Source organism: Leuciscus leuciscus, assembly GCF_965113295.1.
Source record: "Leuciscus leuciscus genome assembly, chromosome: 4".
Lineage (NCBI taxonomy): Eukaryota > Metazoa > Chordata > Actinopteri > Cypriniformes > Leuciscidae > Leuciscus > Leuciscus leuciscus.
Window position 1 is genome coordinate 29,215,716 of NC_138728.1, and position 22,899 is coordinate 29,238,614.

The window sequence follows — 22,899 nt, forward strand, 5'->3', positions numbered from 1 at the left end:
TTCTCCTCAACCTTGAGTTTTTTGGCCGGAGAACCCTTTTTGCATGTACTTCTTTTTTACCTTTGCAGTTTCTTCTTCTTCTACATTTCTTTGGCAATTGCTAATTTTACAATTGTATTAGCGCCACCTACTGGGCTGCTTTACGATAGATAGATTTGAGATTGATTTCCAAAAACTGTTAAATGAAACACGCAATTGTCTGTCTGATCATATATAAAGCCACAGCACCTTTTTTTTTACTTATCAAAGCTGTTCCATGACAACAACAACAAAAAAAAAAGGATTGGCAAACACTGACTTAATTAATGAAAAGCTTCTCATTTTATAAATCAACTTCATATCACCTACTTACCCTTAAACATTAGTTCAGCATTTATCTATTTTTTCAGTTCATACATTTTTTTTTATATATATATTTGACAACTCACTATTCATTTTACACCACCTCTCATTGATCTTTTATCATGCTTAAACATCAAATGACCATCATACAACTCAGCATTGTTCAGCAATAAAATACCATCAATGCTGTAAACTGATTTATGTGCCAAAGACACAAGATCCATATTGGCTGTTACACTTCTCCAATGGTAGAGCCACAAACCCTTCCATCTCCAGGTAAAAACAAGTCTCTGGTGAATAAAGCAAGGTGCACAAACAAATCACAGTATAACATCAAACTACCACTAAAACAATTCAAGTTTACATTCAAAACCATCCTTTACACAAACACACACAATTTTATGGTGATCAGATTGTGTGTGTGTGTGTGTGTGTGTGTGTGTGTGTGTGTGTGTGTGTGTGTGTGTGTGTGTGTGTGTGTGTGTGTGTGTGTGTGTGTGTGTGTGTGTGTGTGTGTGTGTGTGTGTGTGTGTAAGCATGCTTCAAGGAGTTAACATGGACACACTACTTTGTGTAGTACAATTTTGAAAACAGGGCCCGGTTTGTCAAAACACTACACACAATTAGCACAACCCTACACCAAAGTAGCACAACACTTCAGATCATTTGCAAAATGGAATACTTTTATCAAAACTATACACGATTTCATAAAAACAATATTTTGTTACCATACGAAACACACATTTCATATGACTTCAATCTTTTTGAACCAGTTACACACTTGCTGTTGCTAACCTAAAACACTTTTAGCAAGTCTAATTCTCAGTGATTAGAGTACTGTAAATGAAGTACACAGAGAAAGTGCAACTATACAATAGTTCACCAAACACTACACAAGACCAATGCTGCAGACTGAGAAAAATATCATTTATTTCTCTCCATATACCCAAATCAGTCAACATGGAGAATCACAACAAAACATGTCCCAGTCATGCTACTACAGTAGTGTGCATAACACTGTTAGCTCAGCAAACAACAGACAAATGTAAAATACTGTATCCAGTACAGGTTACAATTACAGTAAATAACAACAACAACAAACATACAAAAAATAATCGGAAAAAAACTGACAATATTGTACAGAAAATACTACAGTAAACATGCTATACATTATCTCTTCGCCTAGCTGGATATGGCCAGAGAATTTCATCAACATCACAAGCAATATCCTCATTAGCAAGACAACGAGGGAAGAACCGTCTTGAATGTCGAATCCATCCTTGCACAGCTGCGGCGTCGACTTGGTCACAGGCGTCCTCCATGGCCTGAATGAGGGGTACCTGAGCCTGGGGCTGGAGATCATAAACCTTCCACCGCCATGCAGAGAAAAACTCTTCGATAGGGTTTAGAAACGGAGAGTATGGTGGAAGATATAGTACTGTCAACTGTGGATGGTGTTGAAACCAGTTCTGGACCAAAGCAGAGCGGTGGAATGACACATTGTCCCAGATGACAGTGTATTGCATCTGGTGCATTTCATTACCTGCTGTGAGGATGTGGTGCAATCGGTCCAAAAATGCGAGAATGTGAGGTGAGGTGTGTTGTAAGGGCCCATTTTGGCATGACGGAGGAAAACCCCATGCTGTGAAATGGCAGCGCAAAGGATGATGTTACCCCCCACGTTGCCCCGGGACATTGATTATAGCCCTGTGGCCAATTATATTTCTGCCTCTCCTTCTTGCTTTTGTGAGGTTGAACCCTGCCTCATCAATATATATGAATTCATGCATGATTTCCTCAGCATCCATCTGCAAAACTCTCTGAAATACAGTGAAAGACAAGATTGTGTAGTTCAGGATAGGTCTAGTATACAGTCAATGTAAAAAAGTCATGTGTGCAGTATGCAACATCACAGTGCTAAAGTGAAAAAATATAAACCTCCACATACTCATGCCGCAGCCGTTTGACCCTCTCTGAATTCCGCTCAAAAGGCACTCGATAAAGTTGTTTCATTTGAACATGATGTCTTTTCAGGATGCGTGCCAGTGTTGACTGAGACCTGATGGACATTACTGAAAATGGCATGGTCACCAATAATGTTTGCTTGTAGTTCTCTGAGCCGTATAGCATTATTGGCCAAAACCATGTTTATTATCTCTCTCTCTTGTTCTTGCATGAATATGGACTCCCTTCCTCCTTGTCGTTCCCGACCCTCAATCCTATGTAGAGAATAATACATGTAACTTACTGTACAATGTCACAGGAAGGGGTATCACAAGTGCTGATATGGTACATACAATAAGTGGCTGATTACTGTAACTGTAGACAGATCTTCTTTTACCTGTTTTCCTGTCGAAAAGTCCTTATGACAGATGCCACTGTATATCTGCTAAGCCTCAGCGTCAATCCGTGGTTCACAACATGGTCCACTAGTGTTGCACGAATGTCATTTGATAAGTTTGGTCCTCTTCTTCTTTGTGCACGTTCTCCTCCTGCTTCAGGTCTTCCTCGACCTCTGGCTCGGCCTCTGCCTCTTCCTCTACCTCCTTCTCCTCCTCTGTGTACTCCTCCTCTCACCCTCACTCTTCTTCTGACTCCTTCCATTTTGGTTGAAGTCAGGTGAACCTACACTGAAAAAAATTATTCATTGAATTTACAAAAAATTGTATTGTAAGTGGTTGCACTCAATGCATTTGTTTAAATGTAGGTAAAATCAATTAAGTTGAACTTAATAAATTTTATTTAGTTACCTTCGTATAATTATTTTTCGTAATTCCACCCCTATTTAATCATGTTACTTCCACTAAACTCATTTAGTTGAATTTAATCAATATTTAGTTACCCTAGTATAATTTTTTTTTGTAATTTCACCCGTTTAATCATGTTACTTCTACTTAATCATTTAGTTGAACTTAATCATCTTTTATTATATAAAATAATTTGTTATTCAACCCCTATTTAATCATCTTACTTCTACTTAAATTATTTATTTCTTTTTATTGAGTAGTCAAAATTATTCAGCTAAATCTACTAGTTACACGTCTAGTGGTATTTAATTGACAGTATGAGAGGTTGTTAAATGGCTTTCAAATACAAAGAGAAATGACTTTAATGTTTTAAACTTATTTTCTCCGCTTTCTCTTCTGCGGTGTGTGGGCTGTCTCGGGCGGTGACCGCTCCTGTCCCTGGAGCGCCGCCTGAAACAGCATCCGGTGCTCGACGGCCTGCTTCACCGACAAGTTTGTCACATAAAACTTGTCAGCCGTGCGCACGTCATGGCACATGAACTTGGCCTACAAACACAGAGGAAAAGAAGGGAAAACAAAGGCAAATTGGCAAGATAAAACATTACACAGTGATAACCAAAAATATGTGCTCATTTGAGAAGACACTAACGTGGCTGGCGATTGACGTTCTTATGTCAGTGAACGTCAGGCATCCAGGGAGGCCCATCTCTTTCCACGCCTCCTGGAAATTCCCGATTCAAATTCTTACACGAGTTGGGCTTCGAGGTAAAAAAAAAGAATTTGGCATCCTCCCCGCCCGGCAGTTTGTCCTTAATGGCCAGAAACTGATGCGCCCAGGCGTATTCATGGTCAAGAAGGGCAATCTGTGCTGGCCCCAACGCTTTATTGGTCTTGTGGCTGCAGAGCCGATCCTGACCTCCCTCGGGCCCTAAGCAAAAAAAAATTAAGGGGCCCTCCTACCTGACTCACACTAAATAAACAATAAGTAAAATTTACTTCTTTTTTTTTATTTCACACGCATATTTTTTAAGTTAATTTCACATATGGAATTAAGTATACGTTACTTAACTAAGTTAGGTGAAAGTATTTTAACTTGGCTAGTAAAAGGTTGGGTAGTATCAATTTAGTTGAAATTTCCTTTGCATTACATTTCACTCAAACAATATAATATTAAATTATACCACACATTTATGGTATGTGCTTTACTTGGGAAATCCATGTACTTTATACTACAGATATTTTTGCGAGACACCATATCTACATGTCAGATGTTAAGCATAATGTGAATGCAGAGACCTCAATACTTGTAGACAATACACAATGCCAATAACATTTGATAGAAAATGAACTCCAAATGTCACAAAATGGCAAGTTACTAATCCTGACAACAAAAGCAAAGATAAAACTGTAAATACAGCTGGAAAACAGTGAAGAATTAACCTTGTTAATTAATCAAGGTTCAGTGCATGATTGGAACCCCAATATCAGAATTTGTATTTTATTACGTAGATATTTACGCTTTTGTTTACTTGCTGAGTAATAATATTATAAAGGTAATATAATAAAGGTAATTCCTGATATCAGAAATAGACAGTGTTACTAGTAAAATATTAAGTATTCACACTTCAAATAGAACAAATTGAATTCTTGAAATCACAAATGCATCCTGTGCTGTGAATGAATAAAAGTAGCTAAAATTGCCACAGCATGTCACTGTGTTTTAAATGATAACAGCAATACTTAATACTTGAAGGTTATTATTTACTGAGGGATGTGCATCCATATTGACCAGTATGTCCAGTCAATCAGCATCTTAATTGCAATATAGACTATAAAGCCAATACATTGTTTTCCATCTGGCATGGCAGAGTTGTAACTTAACCTTGACTTGGAGAGTAGATGATCATTGTCTTGTTTTAAAAGTATGTGTGCCTACGCCTACAATGAGGATTGTCATCCCGCTATTGTAGTTTATTTTGGAAAGTGCGCGTTTCATTTCGTGCACGCGCATATGAACGCATGTTAACGTGCGACGCGGTTATCTTTTCCCAGCTGCAGTTTATAAACAAGCAAACTCAGTCTACCTGATTGCTGTTCCCACAATTCACTCGCATAGTGTTTTTTCCTCTTTCTTCGTGACCAGAAGGATAGTTCCGCTTCATTTTCTCACGTCTCAACGATGTTGTAATCTTTGATTGACGCGCTTTGACACGAGGGGGAGGCGGGGCCTTGAGTAATTTGCGGGGCCCTACGCAGCTAGCGTAGTGTGCGTATAGGGCGGATCGGCTCTGTGTGGCTGCATACCTGATCACACACACACACACACACACACACACACACACACACACACACACAAAAAAGACAGTTAAGAACAGAACAGATAAATACAAGTCCCCAAAACATTTATGTATATAAATGACAAACACTCACGTTTATGACATGCGCCTTCTCATTATGTGAATACCGTGCCCCCTGCACCTCCTGGATAGTCATGTTGGTAAGGACACCTCCCCTGTGGCCGTAGAGGGACGCCAGGAAGGCCGAAAAGTGCCCGTAGAAGCGCCACAGGTTCTTATAAGAGGGGTCCCTCTCCAAACTCGCTAAAAACAACAACAACAACGAGTAAAATCTCAGCAATTAAATGGCAAATAAATGTTTACAGTTAACTCCTTGAGAGTACAAATTGAAATGTTTGAATAAAAAAAAACTTACCCTGAAGTTCAGGGATGGCTTTTGATGCCAGCTCCTGGCACTTCAGGAGGGTCGCTTTTGACAAAACGCGGTCCTCCTTCCATGCCTTCACCGCCACCTGATGGATGGCCACGCCCCTGCCCATGGTCTTCAGGACCCGGTGCATCTCCCGGCGTAGCCCGATGAGGACAGTCCTACTTAGGCAGCAGGAGGTTGGAGGCGTTTCAGCAATGTAGTCAAAGAACTGGGCCACATTCTGCACACAGACCAAAAAAACAACAACATCAGGAAACACTCAATTCAAAGTACCATCACATACGCAAACTGTCTTGAAGTGCACAGATGGGCTGATCATGTACAGAATTAGGTTTGCAGCAAAAACACAAAATTCAAAAAAGAATCCCGTAAGAAATATATTTGACAGCATTACATCACAGCTGTTAAGAGCGCAACATTAGCCTTACAACTTCAGGACCATGGACAGCGCCGTTCTAAGTCCAAAGCAAAAACACCAAATTCGAAACTGCATCCCATCAGAAATCTATTTGTCAGCATTACATCACAGCTGTTAAGAGCGAAACATTAGCCTTACAACTTCAGGACCACTGACAGCGGAGTTCTAAGTCCAAAGCAAAAACACCAAGTTCAAAACTGCATCACATCAGAAATCTATTTGACAGCTCCGTACAGCAGCAGTTGATTTGAATTGGGTTTGACATTTTGGACACAGTATTTTTTAACTGGATAACGACATGTTAGTAATGGGATGTTTTAATGGACAGATGTAAGTATTTGTTATGTGTGCTCCAATAATTTCACAATTTTGAGTGACTGAGGTTGTGGTGGGAACAAAGTTTGCTGTGCCTTGAGATGGAATGCTTCTGAACTCGGTGTCTTTTGTCGTAGTTAGATATAGTTTGTTGTTATACTGTCTCACTGAGATGTTTGACATACTGTACCAATGTTCAATGTGAAGGCAGTGTTCGCCCCAGACTGTCAGTTCAGCAGAAGATGTGTCGCATGCGGTGTAAATGGTTTTTGACAGAAAAGTTCCATCTCTCATCACATTGTGTCCCTCACTCTCTTGTTGGGCAATTTTCACATTGAGTAGTACCTATTGAAAGAGAAATTTACACAGATTAGTAAAACAGAGCATGTTAAAGCTGTTCTTTTCAATTTCAGTAACAAGGTTTATTTTAATGACATGTATGGACATTTAAATACAATGTTATTTTTTTTTCATATATAGATAAATAATAGACATAGGAAATTTCTTTAAAAGCAGATTGTGGAAACATTTTTAAATCATTATAAATTCCACACCCAACTCACACCACATGTTTGAAAGACAGTGGTGTGTAATGCAGCTTCACTGCTCTGTTGTCTAAAAGTCTAAAATGTGCAAGTGTGGCTGAACAGCTCGTAATCTTTGGACCCAACTTGAATATTCATGTCAGCATGGGTATACACAGATCAGGCACGGCGCCAGGATTCCAGTTTTGGATGGGCCAGACATATTGTGGGTGGGCCTTAAATTAAAAACTTTAAATTAAAAACGTTTTCCAATCACTGTTTAACCTAATAAAAATTACTGACTAATATACTGTTATATTATCTGTGAGTATACATAATATAGATTTGAATAGCTTGATGCTCTTTGAATATTTTGTTGCATTGTAAAAAGTTCCGGTGCATAGGACAGACCGATCCACGATCGCTCTCCATGGTTCTGACCAAAGAAGATCGCTTTGGAATCTCCATTACGCATCATACGCATCTTACCTGGCGTTGTCTCTTAGTGCGCTACGAAGACTCTTAAGGCATAACTTAACTAAAGGTATGCTACCACTAAAGGTATACCATTGCTAGGCGTCTTCAGGGCTATCATCCTATGAGGCAGAGGCGCTGGCGCCCTCCTAGCAACGGCGCTGGTCGCAGAGAAAGAAAAGACATGATTTTGACCACTTCATTGAGTTTTGTTTTTTTTGTAGAAATACTCTTTTTATAAGATTTTCATTTTGTATAAATTGTATCTTAATTTTGATCAATGTTTTTATCAACCAATTACCTGTATTTAATAAATAAGAAGCAAATATATAGCAGACAATGTAAGGTGCCGGCACGATCACTTGCATTGCACGTGAACTGAAGAGTGCCGAAACTCAGCTTGTGCCTCACAGATTTGAGAAATATAGGCTATCTATTATAGAAAGCTTGAAATCTCTACTTTTAAACGAAAATATTCAAAACCAAAAGAAATAGGCTACTCTGATTATGAAATCCATATGAAATGTGCATTTACAGGTCCTTCTCAATAAATTAGCATATTGTGATAAAGTTCATTATTTTCCCTAATGTAATGATAAAAATTAAACTTTCATATATTTTAGATTCATTGCACACCAACTGAAATATTTCAGGTCTTTTATTGTTTTAATACTGATGATTTTGGCATACAGCTCATGAAAACCCAAAATTCCTTTGGAAAGTTTAATTTTTATCATTACATTATGGAAAATAATGAACTTTATCACAATATGCTAATTTATTGAGAAGGACCTGTATCTCTGCCGTTCATGGCGAGTCCGCATCGTCAACTTCATCTTTGCAGCGACACAGAAAACACCAGTTTATAAATAAACAATTAAATGTCTCCTTGCTATTTTAGACACATTCATAATCATTACTTTTACCGATTCTTTGTGGCAAGCTTTATGCGTGCGGTCGTGCGCTTAAATGCGGCTATATTACATAAACGCTCATTATCCTGTGTAGGCTATATAGCCTATTTAAGTAATTAAAATAATATACTATTTGTCCACGAATGGCTTTATATGAAAAACTACTTGTCGACTAGAACATTTTTAGTCGGAGGCAGCCCTTATTCCGCATATTTTCGAACCAGGCAGCAGGCCATTCTGGGTTGAGCAAGCGACCCTGCGGAATGAGCGAGCGGAGAAATGCGTTCTCCACTCACGAGCTCTGATCGGAACAAACCCGAACCTCACTGTCTGCTGAACTTGCGCAGAAACATCAAAATAGACATAACCAGCTTTTTAAAATTGTTTTTAAAATAAACATTTAGACTATTTTAGCACAAATGATGAGCTTATTGCCGATTTTTTTTATCATTCTTGACAAAATTAGAATATATTAAAAGTTTTTTTCTTTTTGAAGAAAAGTTTTGGGTGGGCCTGTTGAAAAGTGGGTGGGCCTAGGCCCGTCAGGCCCACCCATAACGCCGTGCCTGACACAGATTAGTTCGAAATTATATTGAGAGTTGTGGCAAAGTTCCTATAAGGTGATCTATATTATTTAGTGGTTAATGATTAGGTAATGTGTGAAGAATTACATCCATTTAAAATAGATACATCAATTCACATTCAAATTTTGTGTTAAAATGTACTTACTCGTTCATTTTGGGAGCTGGTTTTAAGAATTTGCTCCAATGGATCAATTTTTTGATCCTCTTTTTGGGTGTTAAAAGTGAACCCGCCATCTGCTACACATAATATTTTTTAATGGTGTGTAAAAAGAATGTTTGTCCTTCCAGAATACAGCTGTGAAGGTTTTATTTCCACGTTTTCCAGCTTAATGGGTCTCCTAGGAGTTGCATGGATAAAGGACATATAGTTACTTGTCTGGTATACAGTTTAAAGAGTAAAGTCACACAGTCTAAAAATAAGATTGTTCTTTAAAGTTTTTTTTTTTTTTTTTTACGTTTAGTAACATTTCTTTTTATAATTGTATGATACTAATAAACCTTCATATACTAAAATGGAGCTTTGGGTTACAGTTTATGGTTGTTTATTCCTTCTTTAAAAAAAAAAAAAAAAAAAAAAACTTTACTATCAAAGATGCATAATTAAAACTTATAAACTATATCTTAAAATATCTTTTAATGTTATGTTTCAAATTCTTTATATAATCTTTATGCATGAACAATCCCAGTCACAAGATCATTAACACCACCAAATTAATCTTGAGGCTAGAAGTTAATATAACATCTGGCAGATTGAAAGGTCAAACAACCTCCAATATTAATAAATATAAAAGGAAAAAATATAAAATAATATTATTAATAAAATAAATATTTATGATATACAGATATTAATATTATATTAATGAGAATAAACTAAAATAATACAAGCATTCTTTATAACACTTGGGTTCTAGTGCTTTAATTACAAATATTGTTTTATTTAGCTCCAAAAAGGGTTCTGCATTTTTTATGAGCATATCTGCATATCTACTCAATGCATAACTATTTCAGAGCTAAAAGGTCATTGTGAATCTACTTTGCTAAAGAATAACATTTGTGACAGACTCACCGATCATTTTCTGATGCTTTAAATTGACTGTGCAGTTCAGGTCTGAAGATTTTCACGGTTGAGATTAAATCTTTTTGTTGTAACAGTGCATCAAAAAAAATTTTTTGGGGGCCCTGTTTTATGTCGGTCACTTGATGTATGTATCCAGTTACATTTGGAGTAGATGCTTTTTCCATATCTGTAAGAAATATTTTATGCACATTAAAAAAAACAATTTAAGATTAAATAATGGGATTATCACTTACAGGAGTCATGTGTATATAATGAATATGTAAAGTAAATGTTTGTGTTGATTTAACATGATGTGGTTATAATTATCAGACATATGTTTTGTGATATAGTTTGGCTATTTTTTGAAATACACAAAATATTATCAATAAAATATTAAAGTCATACTCTGAATTTAAAAATCATTAAAGATGGATATAGACCAACCTGTGTGTCAGGATGTGTGCAAGTAGAACAAGATGAGGAAGGTAGAAGGCTGAAATATAACGTTTTTAGTTACAATATAAATCAAGATGAACAAAATAGCAGGATACACACACATTAAATAGACGCAAGAATGCACAAAGATTGATTGAACAGAAGGGAACTACAAAAGGTGATGAGACTAATACAGACAGCTGTGAGGAATATTAGTGTCTATGGTTATGAATGACAAGCAGGTGAAGAGTGATCAGTGATGGCTGATGGTGTGTAGGTGATTAACATCAGGACAATAGGCTTGTTTGAGATGCGCCTTGCCTCGCCTGAAATGTATGCGAGAGTAGGTGGCTGCAGTGAGAGGAGTGAAAAAAGCGTAGGCAAGACACGGACAGTTCTCTCTTCTCGCAGTGGATCTGACACCTGTGAGATCAAAGATGGATATCGCGGGATTCACGCTCGTGCACAGTGTTGCTAATAAACTGGATGGAATTTAAGTTCTGTTGCTTTTATATGAAAATAAATATAATGAACAAGACACCCAAAGTAGCCTACTTATTTAATTCCATTCCAAATACAATGTTTATCAATCTTTTTTTCTTTAATACAGACATATGTTTTTTATTATTTTTTATTTTTTATAAAAATTACATTGCATTACCCATAGAGATCGCACTGTCAGATAGTTTGGGAATATTCACACATAATGTATACACATAAAACATGATATCAGAGTTTTAAAATCAAACATTTTAAAAGAGAACAATACATCACGGTTGTTTAAACCAATGAGCATTAAGCTGTGTCGTCAGTAAGTCGTTTCCCATCATGCTTTTGATCAGCGCAGTCAGTGGAGAGCAACTGCGCGCGACTGCAGAATCCAACACGTGCGCCTTGCAGTCGCGAGAGTTTTTTGACATGTCAGCATGACATTAGAGCAAAGCGGACCGCTCTCGGACACATTTCTAACCGGCATGCATCTCGCGCTGATCACCGGTGATCGGTTCTGCGCAGATTTTGCTCATCTCAAACAAGCCTATTGACTACTTGCCCAATTGGCACTAAGGGGCCTAAAGTGTGCCAAGAAAACATCCCCCACACCATTACACCACCACCACCAGCCTGCACAGTGGTAACAAGGCATGATGGATCCATGTTCTCATTCTGTTTACGCCAAATTCTGACTCTACCATCTGAATGTCTCAACAGAAATCAAGACTCATCAGACCAGGCAACATTTTTCCAGTCTTCAACTGTCCAATTTTGGTGAGCTCGTGCAAATTGTAGCCTCTTTTTCCTATTTGTAGTGGAGATGAGTGGTACCCGGTGGGGTCTTCTGCTGTTGTAGCCCATCCGCCTCAAGGTTGTGCGTGTTGTGGCTTCACAAACAGGGTTGCCAGGTGCCAGCGAGGTTTTCCAGCCCAAAACCTCGTCAAAAACCGCGAGAATGCACAAAAAAAAACGCCCATTCTCCTCTGACCTCTAGCATCAACAAGGCATTTTCGCCCACAGGACTGCCGCATACTGGATGTTTTTTCCTTTTCACACCATTCTTTGTAAACCCTAGAAATGGTTGTGCATGAAAATCCCAGTAACTGAGCAGATTGTGAAATACTCAGACCGGCCCGTCTGGCACCAGCAACCATGCCACGCTTAAAATTGCTTAAATCACCTTTCTTTCCCATTCTGACATTCAGTTTGGAGTTCAGGAGATTGTCTTGACCAGGACCACACCCCTAAATGCATTGAAGCAACTGCCATGTGATTGGTTGATTAGATAATTGTATTAAAGGAAGATTAATCTTCTGGTCGTGAAAATTAATCTTCCCTGTGTTTATACAATTTAGGTTACTGAAATAGTAACAGAAGGTAAAGCTTCGTAGCTTAGATCATAAGCTTTCAGTGACTTCGAATTGGTGATCAATAAAGCAGATTCAATTAATTTAGATTATAGGGTTTAATAAAACAAAACTAAGGAATACATAACTACGATTCACACAGAGTAAATATATATATATATATATATATATATCTCAATACAAAAGTACAAAACAAACAAAGGAATCGAATAACGAGAGAGAGAGGAAGTGAAACTAAAGGTGACAATTTTCAAACAGTTAACTTTGCAAGAGACCCCAAGTCGTTGGATAATTCCGCAAAGGGAATGGCCTAGACAACCTTAAACAGCATTTTTAGATTGCGATATAAGATAGTACTTGCTTTTGACCTGGCTCTTGTGCGTAGCTGAGTTCAAATTGTCCGCTGACGCAGCTTCCGGAATTCCTTCAGACACAGGTGATGCGAGAACTCGACGGTTAACACGAATGTAAACTTTGCCAAAAGATGATTAGACTTAAGTTCGTTTAACTCGTGAAGACACCTGAACAAAGTCAGATATCAGACGGGAATAAAGAAAAGACTAAGATGAAAATGAAATTAGAGAAAAACAAACGGAGAGACTCCTTTGCGGAGTCTTTGTCGTGAAGATGGGGAACCCCTTCTCTCTATGGCGGAATGCCCAGAGCAAGGGTTTTTCCTTGTCTTTATGGACAAGATGAGTCACACCTATCTCACGTGAGTGAGCCAATCACTGGTGATGAACTGAGGCGGGAAAAACTTTCTTTGTCTGATTAGTACAACCCACTAGTCTGATTTACGGGGGGGTGACAAAATTGAACATTTATACTCAGAAAGATGGTACTTCTGAAATAATGCATCTTTTGGTAATTTGTCGTCGAGATTCGACACAGTCGGGTTTTTACGATTATAAGGACACCCCAAACTATAATTTTTCAAGTCAGGAACACAGAGATATAGGATTTTTCATAATTACGCGCATATAGAGTTTGATTAAATCAGTTCAATTAAATTTCAATTTTTCACTCATAAAGTCACTTGTCACCACCTACTGGCCTAATGATGCAAGTTGCGCAAACACAGACAAGCAGACTGATAGAAACTGTGAAAAGGCTGATGCTGGTGAAATATTCGAACATATTCGAGGACCTTATATATAGGCTACATATCAGAGTTAAATAAATACATTGTAATAATGTTAATCAAGCAGACTAAATCACACGACTGCGCAGCAATATTTAAGCTCATTATACAAAGGAAATAATACAGATCTAGACAAATTGGGTTGCTTATAGTTAAAAGAATGTCATGAACGATCATTTAGGCTAGATGTAGGCCTATTTTTCACATTTTTGGTCACAAAATATTTAGTCAGTTTTGATGACTTTGCAATATTGATAAAATGTTAGAATATTAATAATGAAAATTGAGTAGGGCTATGCCAAAATGTGTAACATTTATGTAGCCTACAAAATATACAAAAGCCCCGACATAGAGTTTTGACGCAATCTCACTTTTGGTTATTTCAATACTTAACGTTAATTGACGACAGAACACAACGTTACATGCTAGTTTATTTTGCGTGATACAGGGCGCGCCGCATTTGCGTGATTGAAGAGTGCGCGCTGCGAGCAAACAGCTGGCAAGTTAGTTTTTCTGAGTTTTACTGACATATAGCCTGACAGCATCTGGTCTGACAGAAGACTGTGCGGCGGTGCTGACTGCGTTATTTTTTTTAAACCGGTGCGGCGCGCGCGCCCCCGAAGTTCATCCGTGAGAAACTTGAAACCGGTGCTTGAACTCAGGTGACTCATTAACACTCGCGCTACTGGCCACGTCCTGCTTTCACAGCTTGTGGACTCGTGCTGCTTGCCACTTTGCGTATTTTGTGTTTTCTATCACAGGAAAAGTAATTGCTGAGATTTTTTTTTTTTTTTTTGGGGGGGAGGAATTGACTCGCGGGCCGCATCAAACTCTTTTGCGGGCCGGACGTTCCCCACCCCTGCTCTAGGGCCTCTACTCGGGGGTGCCCCTCCAGGAGATCTGTGAGGCAGCCGGTTGGGCTACCCCACACAGTTTTATCAGATTTTATAGTCTGCACCTCCCTAATACGCCCGGTGTATTAGGGAGGTACATTTCATTAGAAATGTACTCAAGTTAAAGTAAAAGTACCCACACTTAAATCTACTTACTTTTTTCAAAAGAACACTCAAGTAAATTTAATGGAGTAAATGTACTTCGTTACTACCCACCACTGACTCTGCGGCAGCTTTTTTACAAACATACATTTAACATATAACAAATAATAATAATTCAAATATAAAAAATAAACAATCCACTCCACTTGAATACTAAACGTGTGTGTTATTTCTCACAGGGTAATTCACTTGAGCTTGTGTTTCTGGTGTCCCACATTCACATGCGCATGAATGGAAGTCAGTGCAAGGAAAAGTCTAGTGTGAACGGCCATTAATAATTAAAATATTTTGTACCAAAGTTGGTGTTAAAATATGGCAGTATTGTATATTTTAATGTTATTATCATGTTAGATAATTGTGTCATTGATCAAATATATTTAACAGGTCTTGCTAAAAAAAAAGGGATTTGTGCCTATAATGTTTTAAAAATAATAATTGGAAGATAAATTTACCTCATTCATGGAAAGTTTCAAGAACATATAATCAATTTATAAAAAGGCATCAAATTGTCATAATATTTTATAACAGTTGTCTACTTTCTACTATTACATCAGGGCTCACTTTCATGTCCTTTCACTTTCATATTTCTTTCTTTGAATTATTTTGATGTACTGAAAATTTAATTTAATATTTTTTTCTTTCATGTCAGACCAGATGGAAGAGAGCGAGGAGAGAGAAGAACTGAGTGAAGTGGAGGAGGAACATCATGTCAAACGCTCAAAGACTAAAAATATATTTTTAAAGAAAAGAGCCAAGAAATCTTTCACCTGCACTCAGTGTGGAAACAGTTTCACAAGCAAACGAAGTCTTGAGAATCACATGATGATCCACACCGGAGAGAAGCCGTTCACATGTGATCAGTGTGGAAACAGTTTCAAAAGCAAACAAAGTCTTGAGCGTCACATGAGGATCCACACCGGAGAGAAGCCGTTCTCATGTGATCAGTGTGGAAACAGTTTCACAAGCAAACACAGTCTTAAGGTTCACATGAGGATCCACACCGGAGAGAAGCCGTTCTCATGTGATCAATGCAGCAAAACATTTCTTTGTGAATCAGCTCTGAAGACACACCTGAGAGTTCACACGAAGGAGAAGCCACATTCATGTTCTGTGTGTGGAAAGAGTTTTTCACTGCGGCAAATTTTACATGTACATCAGAAAATTCACACTGGTGTAAGAGAGTACATGTGCTTTGAGTGTGAGAAGACTTTCATTTCAGCGAACAAGTTAAAACAGCACGAGAGAATTCACACTGGAGAAAGACCTTACAAGTGTTCACACTGTGACCAGAGATTCAGTCATTCAGCAAATCTGAAAACACATGAGATGATCCACACTGGAGAAAAACCTTACAAGTGTCCACACTGTGACCAGAGATTCAATCAGTCATCAAATCTGAAAACACATGAGATGATCCACACTGGAGAAAAACCTTACAAGTGTTCACACTGTGACCAGAGATTCAATCAGTCATCAAATCTGAAAAGACATGAGAGAATCCACAGCAAAAGCATTCCCGGTTTGTTAATAATAGTCTCTACTTTATTTAACTTTAATTATACACCGCACATACATTTCTAAATCAGCCATTGCAATAATCAAATGTGGACCATGAAAGATTTATGCAAATATTCAATTACAAGCTACCCTAAAAAATTAGTTTTAAGGTAAGATTTAAAAATGAGAGAGATTTGTGACAAGTGCTGAATATATAGACATTCAATAGGCCTAATATTCAATATTCAGTAAAATACTATACTTGCAGTGCATACAGAATACAATATGTTCACCTCATCAGCTGCAATTACTAGGCTTTTTATGTAATTGCAAAAATAGTTTACTGCATAAAATATTATTATTTTCTGTAGTGTTCTGGATGCTGTTTTCTCCATTTGTTGATGAAGTGTCTAATGGATGACCTGTAGTGCTTGTTTTATTGACTCGTGTGTGTATGATCTGAAAGCATTGTTTGATTTTGAGAAGAGTCAATGGTTTTGTGAGTTTAGTTGAAAATGTGGATTTGTGTTCACAGTTTTTCTGAATTGCTAAAACACTAACTCCCATTCTCTGAACCAGGAATCAGTTTCCACAATCTCTGATCAGTTTCTTCAGTTCTGCACAGTTACTTTCACTGACATATTTTTCTATTGACTTATTTTTCAGGCCATCTCCTCCAGTGAACAGAACGATGCTGAACTGAACTGCAGCTCTTGGACTACAGATGCTAGGCTGTTCTGTTTCTTGCCTGTCGTCACTATAGTTTGTTCTGTTTCTTGTCGTTTGTCGCTGCTATATGCTAGGCTGTTCTGTTTCTTGTCTAGAGTGTTTTGTTTCTTTTATGTTCTTATATAAGTTAAGTTAAGCTAAATAAAGTAAAGCTGCTGCAAGTAGATCAGATGCTAGGCTGTTCTGTTTCTTGTCTAGAGTGTTTGGTTTCTGTTATGTTCTTTGAAAATAAAGTTAAGCTGCTGCAAGTAGATCCTGCATCCTTCCCTGCTTCAACCTGCTTTGTGACGCATGTTTTTGGTCAACACATTAAAAATAACAATAATATTTAGAGATGTGAAGTAGGCTTGGGCGGTATTCGAATTTTGAAACCGTCAAACCGCCTCCCTATTTTACCGGGGTATACGGTATTACCGTGACTAATTAAAAATTATGACATAATGGGCTCAGACGGCGTCACCAAACTGTTGGCTTGTGCCTACACCGTTCAGAAACTGAATGCCAGATCGGGCAAAAAAACAACAACAAAAAAATCAAGCCCAACCCCTGCACGTTGTGTCTGAGTCAGGCCGACGGCATTAAGTCAAGTCAAGTCAAGTTTATTTGTATAGCGCTTTTCACAATACAGATTGCATCAAAGCAGCTTCACAGTATTAAATTAAAATAATACAACAAAGTTTGTTTCAAGAGGAATTTATTGATTGATAAAATTAAATTAAATATCCCCAAAATATCCCCAACTGAGCAAGCCAAAGGCAACAGTGGCAAGCAACCGAAAAACTCCATCAAGTGACCTAATGGTGTCCTAAAACTCCATCAGGTGCCTTAATGGAGAAAAAAAAAAACGTGGGAGAACCCAGGCTCAGTCGGGGGCCAGTTCTCCTCTGGCATTGGATAGAGGCCGGATTGTAGTTTGAACTGTAGGATTATATGAATGCCTGGCTGAAGAGATGCGACTTTAATCTAGTTTTAAACTGGGAGAGCGAGTCTGAGCAACGAACAGTATCAGGAAGACTATTCCAGAGTTTTGGAGCCAAATGTGAAAATGCTCTCCCTCCTTTGGTGGTTCTGGATATCCTAGGTATGACCAAAAGCCTTGAATTTAGTGATCTTAAAGAGCGCGATGGATTATAGGGCGATAGAAGATCAGTTAAATAGACTGGAGCTAAGCCGTTTAGGGCTTTATAAGTCAGTAGCAATACCTTGTAATTAATACGGAACTTTATAGGTAACCAATGCAGTGATGATAAAATCGGTGTTATATGATCATATTTTCTTGATCTCGTAAGAACTCTAGCGGCGGCATTTTGGACTAACTGTAGCTTGTTTATTGAGGATGCAGGACAACCAGCTAATAAAGCATTACAGTAATCCAGTCTCGAGGTCATGAATGCATGAACTAACTTTTCTGCATCAGAAACTGATAGCATATTACGTAGCTTAGCAATGTTTCTAAGGTGGAAAAAGGCAGTTTTTGTAACATATGAAATATGATTTTCAAAAGACAGGTTGCAATCGAGTATAACACCCAGGTCTTTTACTGTAGAGGATAAAGTAACAGGACATCCTATGATGTTAAAGTTGTATTGTGCGAGGTTTTGTGGGCGGTTTTTTGAACCGATAAGTATTACCTCTGTCTTGTCTGGATTTAATAAAAGAAAATTACGCGTCATCCAATCTTTTATATCTTTAACACACTCTGTCAATTTGGAAAATTTAGCGTTTTCATCTGGCCGTGATGAAATATATATTTGAGTGTCATCAGCATAACAATGGAAACTAATTCCATGTTTCCTTATAATATTTCCAAGTGGCATCATATATATTGAAAATAACAGAGGGCCTAATACAGATCCCTGCGGCACTCCATAGTTTACTGGAGTTATGATCGATTTTTCTCCATTTAAATAGACAAAATGGTAGCGGTCAGATAGGTATGATTTGAACCAGCTTAGTGCTTGTCCTTGAACACCAGTATAATTTTGTAGTCGATCTAAGAGTATTGTGTGATCTATAGTATCGAACGCAGCACTAAGATCAAGTAAAACTAGTATTGAGATACAGCCTTGGTCAGAAGCTAAAAGTAAATCATTTGTGATTTTAACGAGCGCAGTTTCAGTGCTATGATGCGGTCTGAATCCAGACTGAAACTTTTCATAGATATCATTTTGTTGCAAGAAAGATCCCAGTTGAGCGGACACCACTTTTTCTAATATTTTAGACATAAATGGAAGATTTGAAATGGGTCTATAATTTGCTAGATTATTATGATCTAATTGTGGTTTCTTAATGAGAGGTTTTATAACTGCCAGTTTAAATGTTCTTGGAACATGACCTAGAGATAAAGACGAGTTAATAATATTGAGGAGAGGCTCTTCCACTACAGGTAACACTTCTTTCAGTAGTTTAGTTGGTATAGGATCTAATAAACATGTTGTTGTTTTAGATGAAGTGATAAGTTTATTTAACACACCATAAACATTATAGCTACTCCAATATGACATGTGAAGACATCTAAACACAAAAAGAGATACATTTAATACATTTAGAGGTAGTTTTGTCGAAAAGGTCCATGTGTGAGCCTAAAAGGCTCATGTGCTGGTGTGTGTGTGTTTGTGTGGAATGTCACGCCACGCTGTCCCCCGCGTGTGTCTCTGGACTCGCTCCTAGGGTGCCATAAAATGTCATAATGCCATGGGAGGCTACAGACATAGCGGCGCTGATCGCTGTGAGTTACGTTGGATGGTCGTAAAACAAAAGTTCTTGTTTTCTCAAGATCTAGTCCGGAATGTAAAGATGTGTTTACATCCATGAAAGTCAGGATTCATTAATTTGGAACAGATGGCTGGATACCATCCGCCCAGTTGTGTTACAACATTTATTCAAAACATTTTTTTGGATCACACCTGAGTCCTTCATGCCCAAATTTGTCCACAATGGCATAATTAATGCTATGTGAAGGAGGCTTGAGGGTTAAGGTGTGAACATGACCCAAACCCAATTGCAGAAAACACTGCACTTCTTTAAATTAACAGGCTCCCGTAGTCGAAGTTGCATTTGCATTATGGGAAAGTGTTGTGTTTGCAACATTTGCTAAATGAGTTATGGTTTGACCTGGAGCTCCGAAGAGACACACTGCCTGATTGATATTTGGGCAGATGCCTATATATTACAGCTACTATAGAGAGGACGCATGCTGATGTGTTCAACAAGTTCAGGGAACGGATGAAGGAGAGGGGATTTGAGCGGTCTTCTGCACAGTGCCGTGTTAAAATAATAAAAACTTCGGCAACATTACATGAAGGTGCACTATGCTCTAAGCAAGTGTAGCAATTCCAGAGAAGAAAAAGACAAATGTCCATGGTACGACGAACTGCAACAACGAGGACAGCATGAGAGATAGAAAACGATGGAGACGCGTCAATTAATGAACATCCAAGGTACTGCAAAAGTGCAGGAAGGCAGTGTCTATTACGTGCACACAACGTGGATAAACTACAACAGCCATCCATAATCACGGTAAGATTTGTACTTATTTTGTCACTTTTAATGTGTTTGTTAATTTTTGTAAACAACTAACAAACTTTCAGCTTTCAAATTGTGTCAATTTTATCACGAAATACAAGCAATAAATGCCGTTTTGTCTCTCTTTAATGTGGCCTGACAGGTCGCTCAATAAGCATTTCGACCTTGGAAAGAACTTGCATAAAACAGCTTAAGAACAATTATGTCACGTAACGTCAAATTTACCTCAGAAAAGCCATTCAATGCTCATAAACTCATTAGTCAACAAGAAAAATAACTATAGAAGTAGTGTTGCTTTCGTCAACGAATGTTTATCACGTGACGAAAATGACAAATTTTTTGTATGTGAATGCTGTTTTATGTTAATATTATGACATGAGTGAAGCACAAAGCTTTGTTTACAAAAGAAATAATAAGTTAGCAATTAAATGTTACATCGCAGCCATGGAAACATTGGGATTCACAACGAATGAGAGAGTTGTGCGTGAGCCCATACATTTAAGCTTTGTCGGCTTTGAATTCTGGTTTGCGATCTGGTCCCCCGATTATCAGCGAATTTAACAATATTCCATTAGTTATTCCATATAGAAAGCTTGAATTGTCTCCTTTTAAACAAAACAATTCAAAACGAAAAGAAATTGACTAGCCTACTCTCTGCTTATGTAGGCTAATCCGTATGAAATGTGCATTTCTCTCGCATTCACTGCGAAAATGACGAGTCGGCATTGTCAACTTATGCCGGTTTCTCACTGCACGCGTTAGCAGAGCATACGCAGCGCAGGAGCAGTGCGTATGGTGAGCGGGAGCAGGACACGCGCGTTTTGCTTTCACACTAGCAGCGTTTGTCACACGCGGCTGAACCGCGGCGTGTGTAGGCTACAGACAGAGTACTCTATAATGGGTGAGTTGGCATTGCTTTATTTCGTTTTCAAATACATTTAAGAGAAAAGACTTGTCAAGAAGCTTATTTTATTAATAATTTAATTTATATAACTTTTGGTTCATCTTTGTTTTTATTGTTCGGTCAACAAGTTTGTTTTTGGACATTTGTTTTCTTTTTAAATTGCTGTTGGTCATTTGATTGACTGTTTAAAACACAATAGATATCATCAATGTGCTTTTTGGGTAAAACTGCAGTGTATTTTGGCCATGATCAATGCATTGTCACTTTAATTCAGTGGAAGCGGCGCAGCAAAAATAGACTGGGCACCGAAACTATCGCGGCACTGCTGCTCCTGCTCTGCTCCTGCTACGCGCTGTCGCGCCGCCTCTGCGTGCGGTGTGAATGCTCTAATCTGTTAACATGGGCGCCGAAAAAAAAGCGCGCTGCTTACCCCTAATTTCCACCGACTGCGGAACGGCTGCGGATCCGCTCCGGAACAGCGGCGGAGTCAATAGGTTTCCATTAAAGTCAATGTGTGTATTTTCACTGACTGCGGAACGGCTGCGTTCCGACTCCGGCAATCCGCAGCCCTCCGGAGCAGATACGCAGAGCTTCTATTTTTGCCGGATGCCGGAGAGCTCCGCAGCAATTCAGCACTTATATCGCGCGATCATACGTGAATTCGCGAGATCTCGTGGGTCCTTGTGACTTCAGCTGTCAGTCATGGCCGCAGCCGTTCCGCAACAAATCCGGACCTGGTGGGTATTGAAGGACAGCGGAGCACGGAGCCGACACGCAGCGGAGCTGATCCGCAGCCGTTCCGCAGTTGGTGGAAATCCAGGGTTACGCTCTGCTAACGCGTGCAGTGTGAAACCGGCGTAAATCTTTGCAGCCGACAGTGACACAGAAAACATGTCTCCTTGCAATGTCTCCTTGCTTTATTTGACACATTCATAATCATTACTTTTGCCGGTTCTTTGTGACAGTTATGTTATGTGCGTTATTGGCAGTGTCACCCTCTGGTTACATGAACGCGTCACCACCGCATCAGCACCGAATACATGGAGTACATTTTATTTTAGAGAATAATCGCAACCTATTTGATATTCTATTATTAAATAAACTAATCGAATATTCAAAAATCGTGACTCATTCCTGTGTGGAATCTCGTTTCTTTTCCCAAATCTTCACTCACGTCTCACCCATTTTCTAAGGGGATTATAAACGTTTCTTCCTTGGTTCGCTTTTAATTAGGCCTATTATATTTGTATTCTTTACTGTGGTAAAGTAGAAAAACGCTGTAGGACAGATAGCCTACATTTTTACTTTCATGTCAAATTCTTTTTAACACGGTTTGTGCTTGTTATTAGACATGGTAAGGCGCGTCAAGCTTATTTGTAAAGCGCGTTTCACACGCACGGGTGATTTTAGTTTCGCTTTCTCTGGCAGCGCAAAATCAAACATAGCCTAAATGTCTTGCCCTTATGGAGGGTAAAATTCGCTCTTCAGACCATTTACAACAAGTAGAAAACATGAAGATATCAGAAAAGAGATCGATTGTCACTTTCCTGCTTGTATCCCACATCCCTCTCAAAGCGCAGAGCGGTAGGCTACAAATAAAACAAAATATGTTATAAACCACCACTCTGCCTCTTTTCATTTTCATTTAAAAA

At 38.4% G+C, this 22,899-nt stretch overlaps 1 protein-coding gene and 1 long non-coding RNA gene across 2 annotated transcripts in view; one reads left to right on the forward strand and one right to left on the reverse strand.

Moving 5' to 3' along the window:
- The window catches only part of LOC309497706, a 403,367-nt gene extending 386,119 nt beyond the window's left edge, over positions 1–17,248 (forward strand). Inside the window, exon 2 of the long non-coding RNA XR_014205666.1 lies at positions 17,161–17,248. This is a non-coding gene — a long non-coding RNA (uncharacterized lncRNA). The remainder of the gene's footprint in view (positions 1–17,160) is intronic.
- Positions 4,844–6,886, reverse strand: LOC309497694 (uncharacterized protein). The gene is made up of 4 exons (XM_082168022.1): positions 6,740–6,886; positions 5,802–6,036; positions 5,520–5,689; positions 4,844–5,393 (listed from the first exon to the last, which is right to left on the reverse strand). The coding sequence occupies exons 2-4, from the start codon at positions 5,944–5,946 to the stop codon at positions 5,346–5,348; spliced, it is 363 nt and encodes a 120-aa protein (XP_082024148.1). The 5' UTR covers positions 5,947–6,036; positions 6,740–6,886; the 3' UTR covers positions 4,844–5,345.
- Positions 17,249–22,899: the final 5,651 nt, after the last annotated feature.

What these genes read in the sequence shown, in the direction of transcription:
- LOC309497694 (XM_082168022.1), bottom strand. Translation starts at nt 5,946, where the DNA reads ATGCACCGGGTCCTGAAGACCATGGGCAGGGGCGTGGCCATCCATCAG. An exon ending in AGCCATCCCTGAACTTCAGG is followed by an intron (nt 5,690 to 5,801) that starts GTAAGTTTTTTT and finishes TGTTGTTTTTAG; the next exon opens with CGAGTTTGGAGAGGGACCCC. An exon ending in AGAAGGCGCATGTCATAAAC is followed by an intron (nt 5,394 to 5,519) that starts GTGAGTGTTTGT and finishes GTGTGTGATCAG; the next exon opens with GTATGCAGCCACACAGAGCC.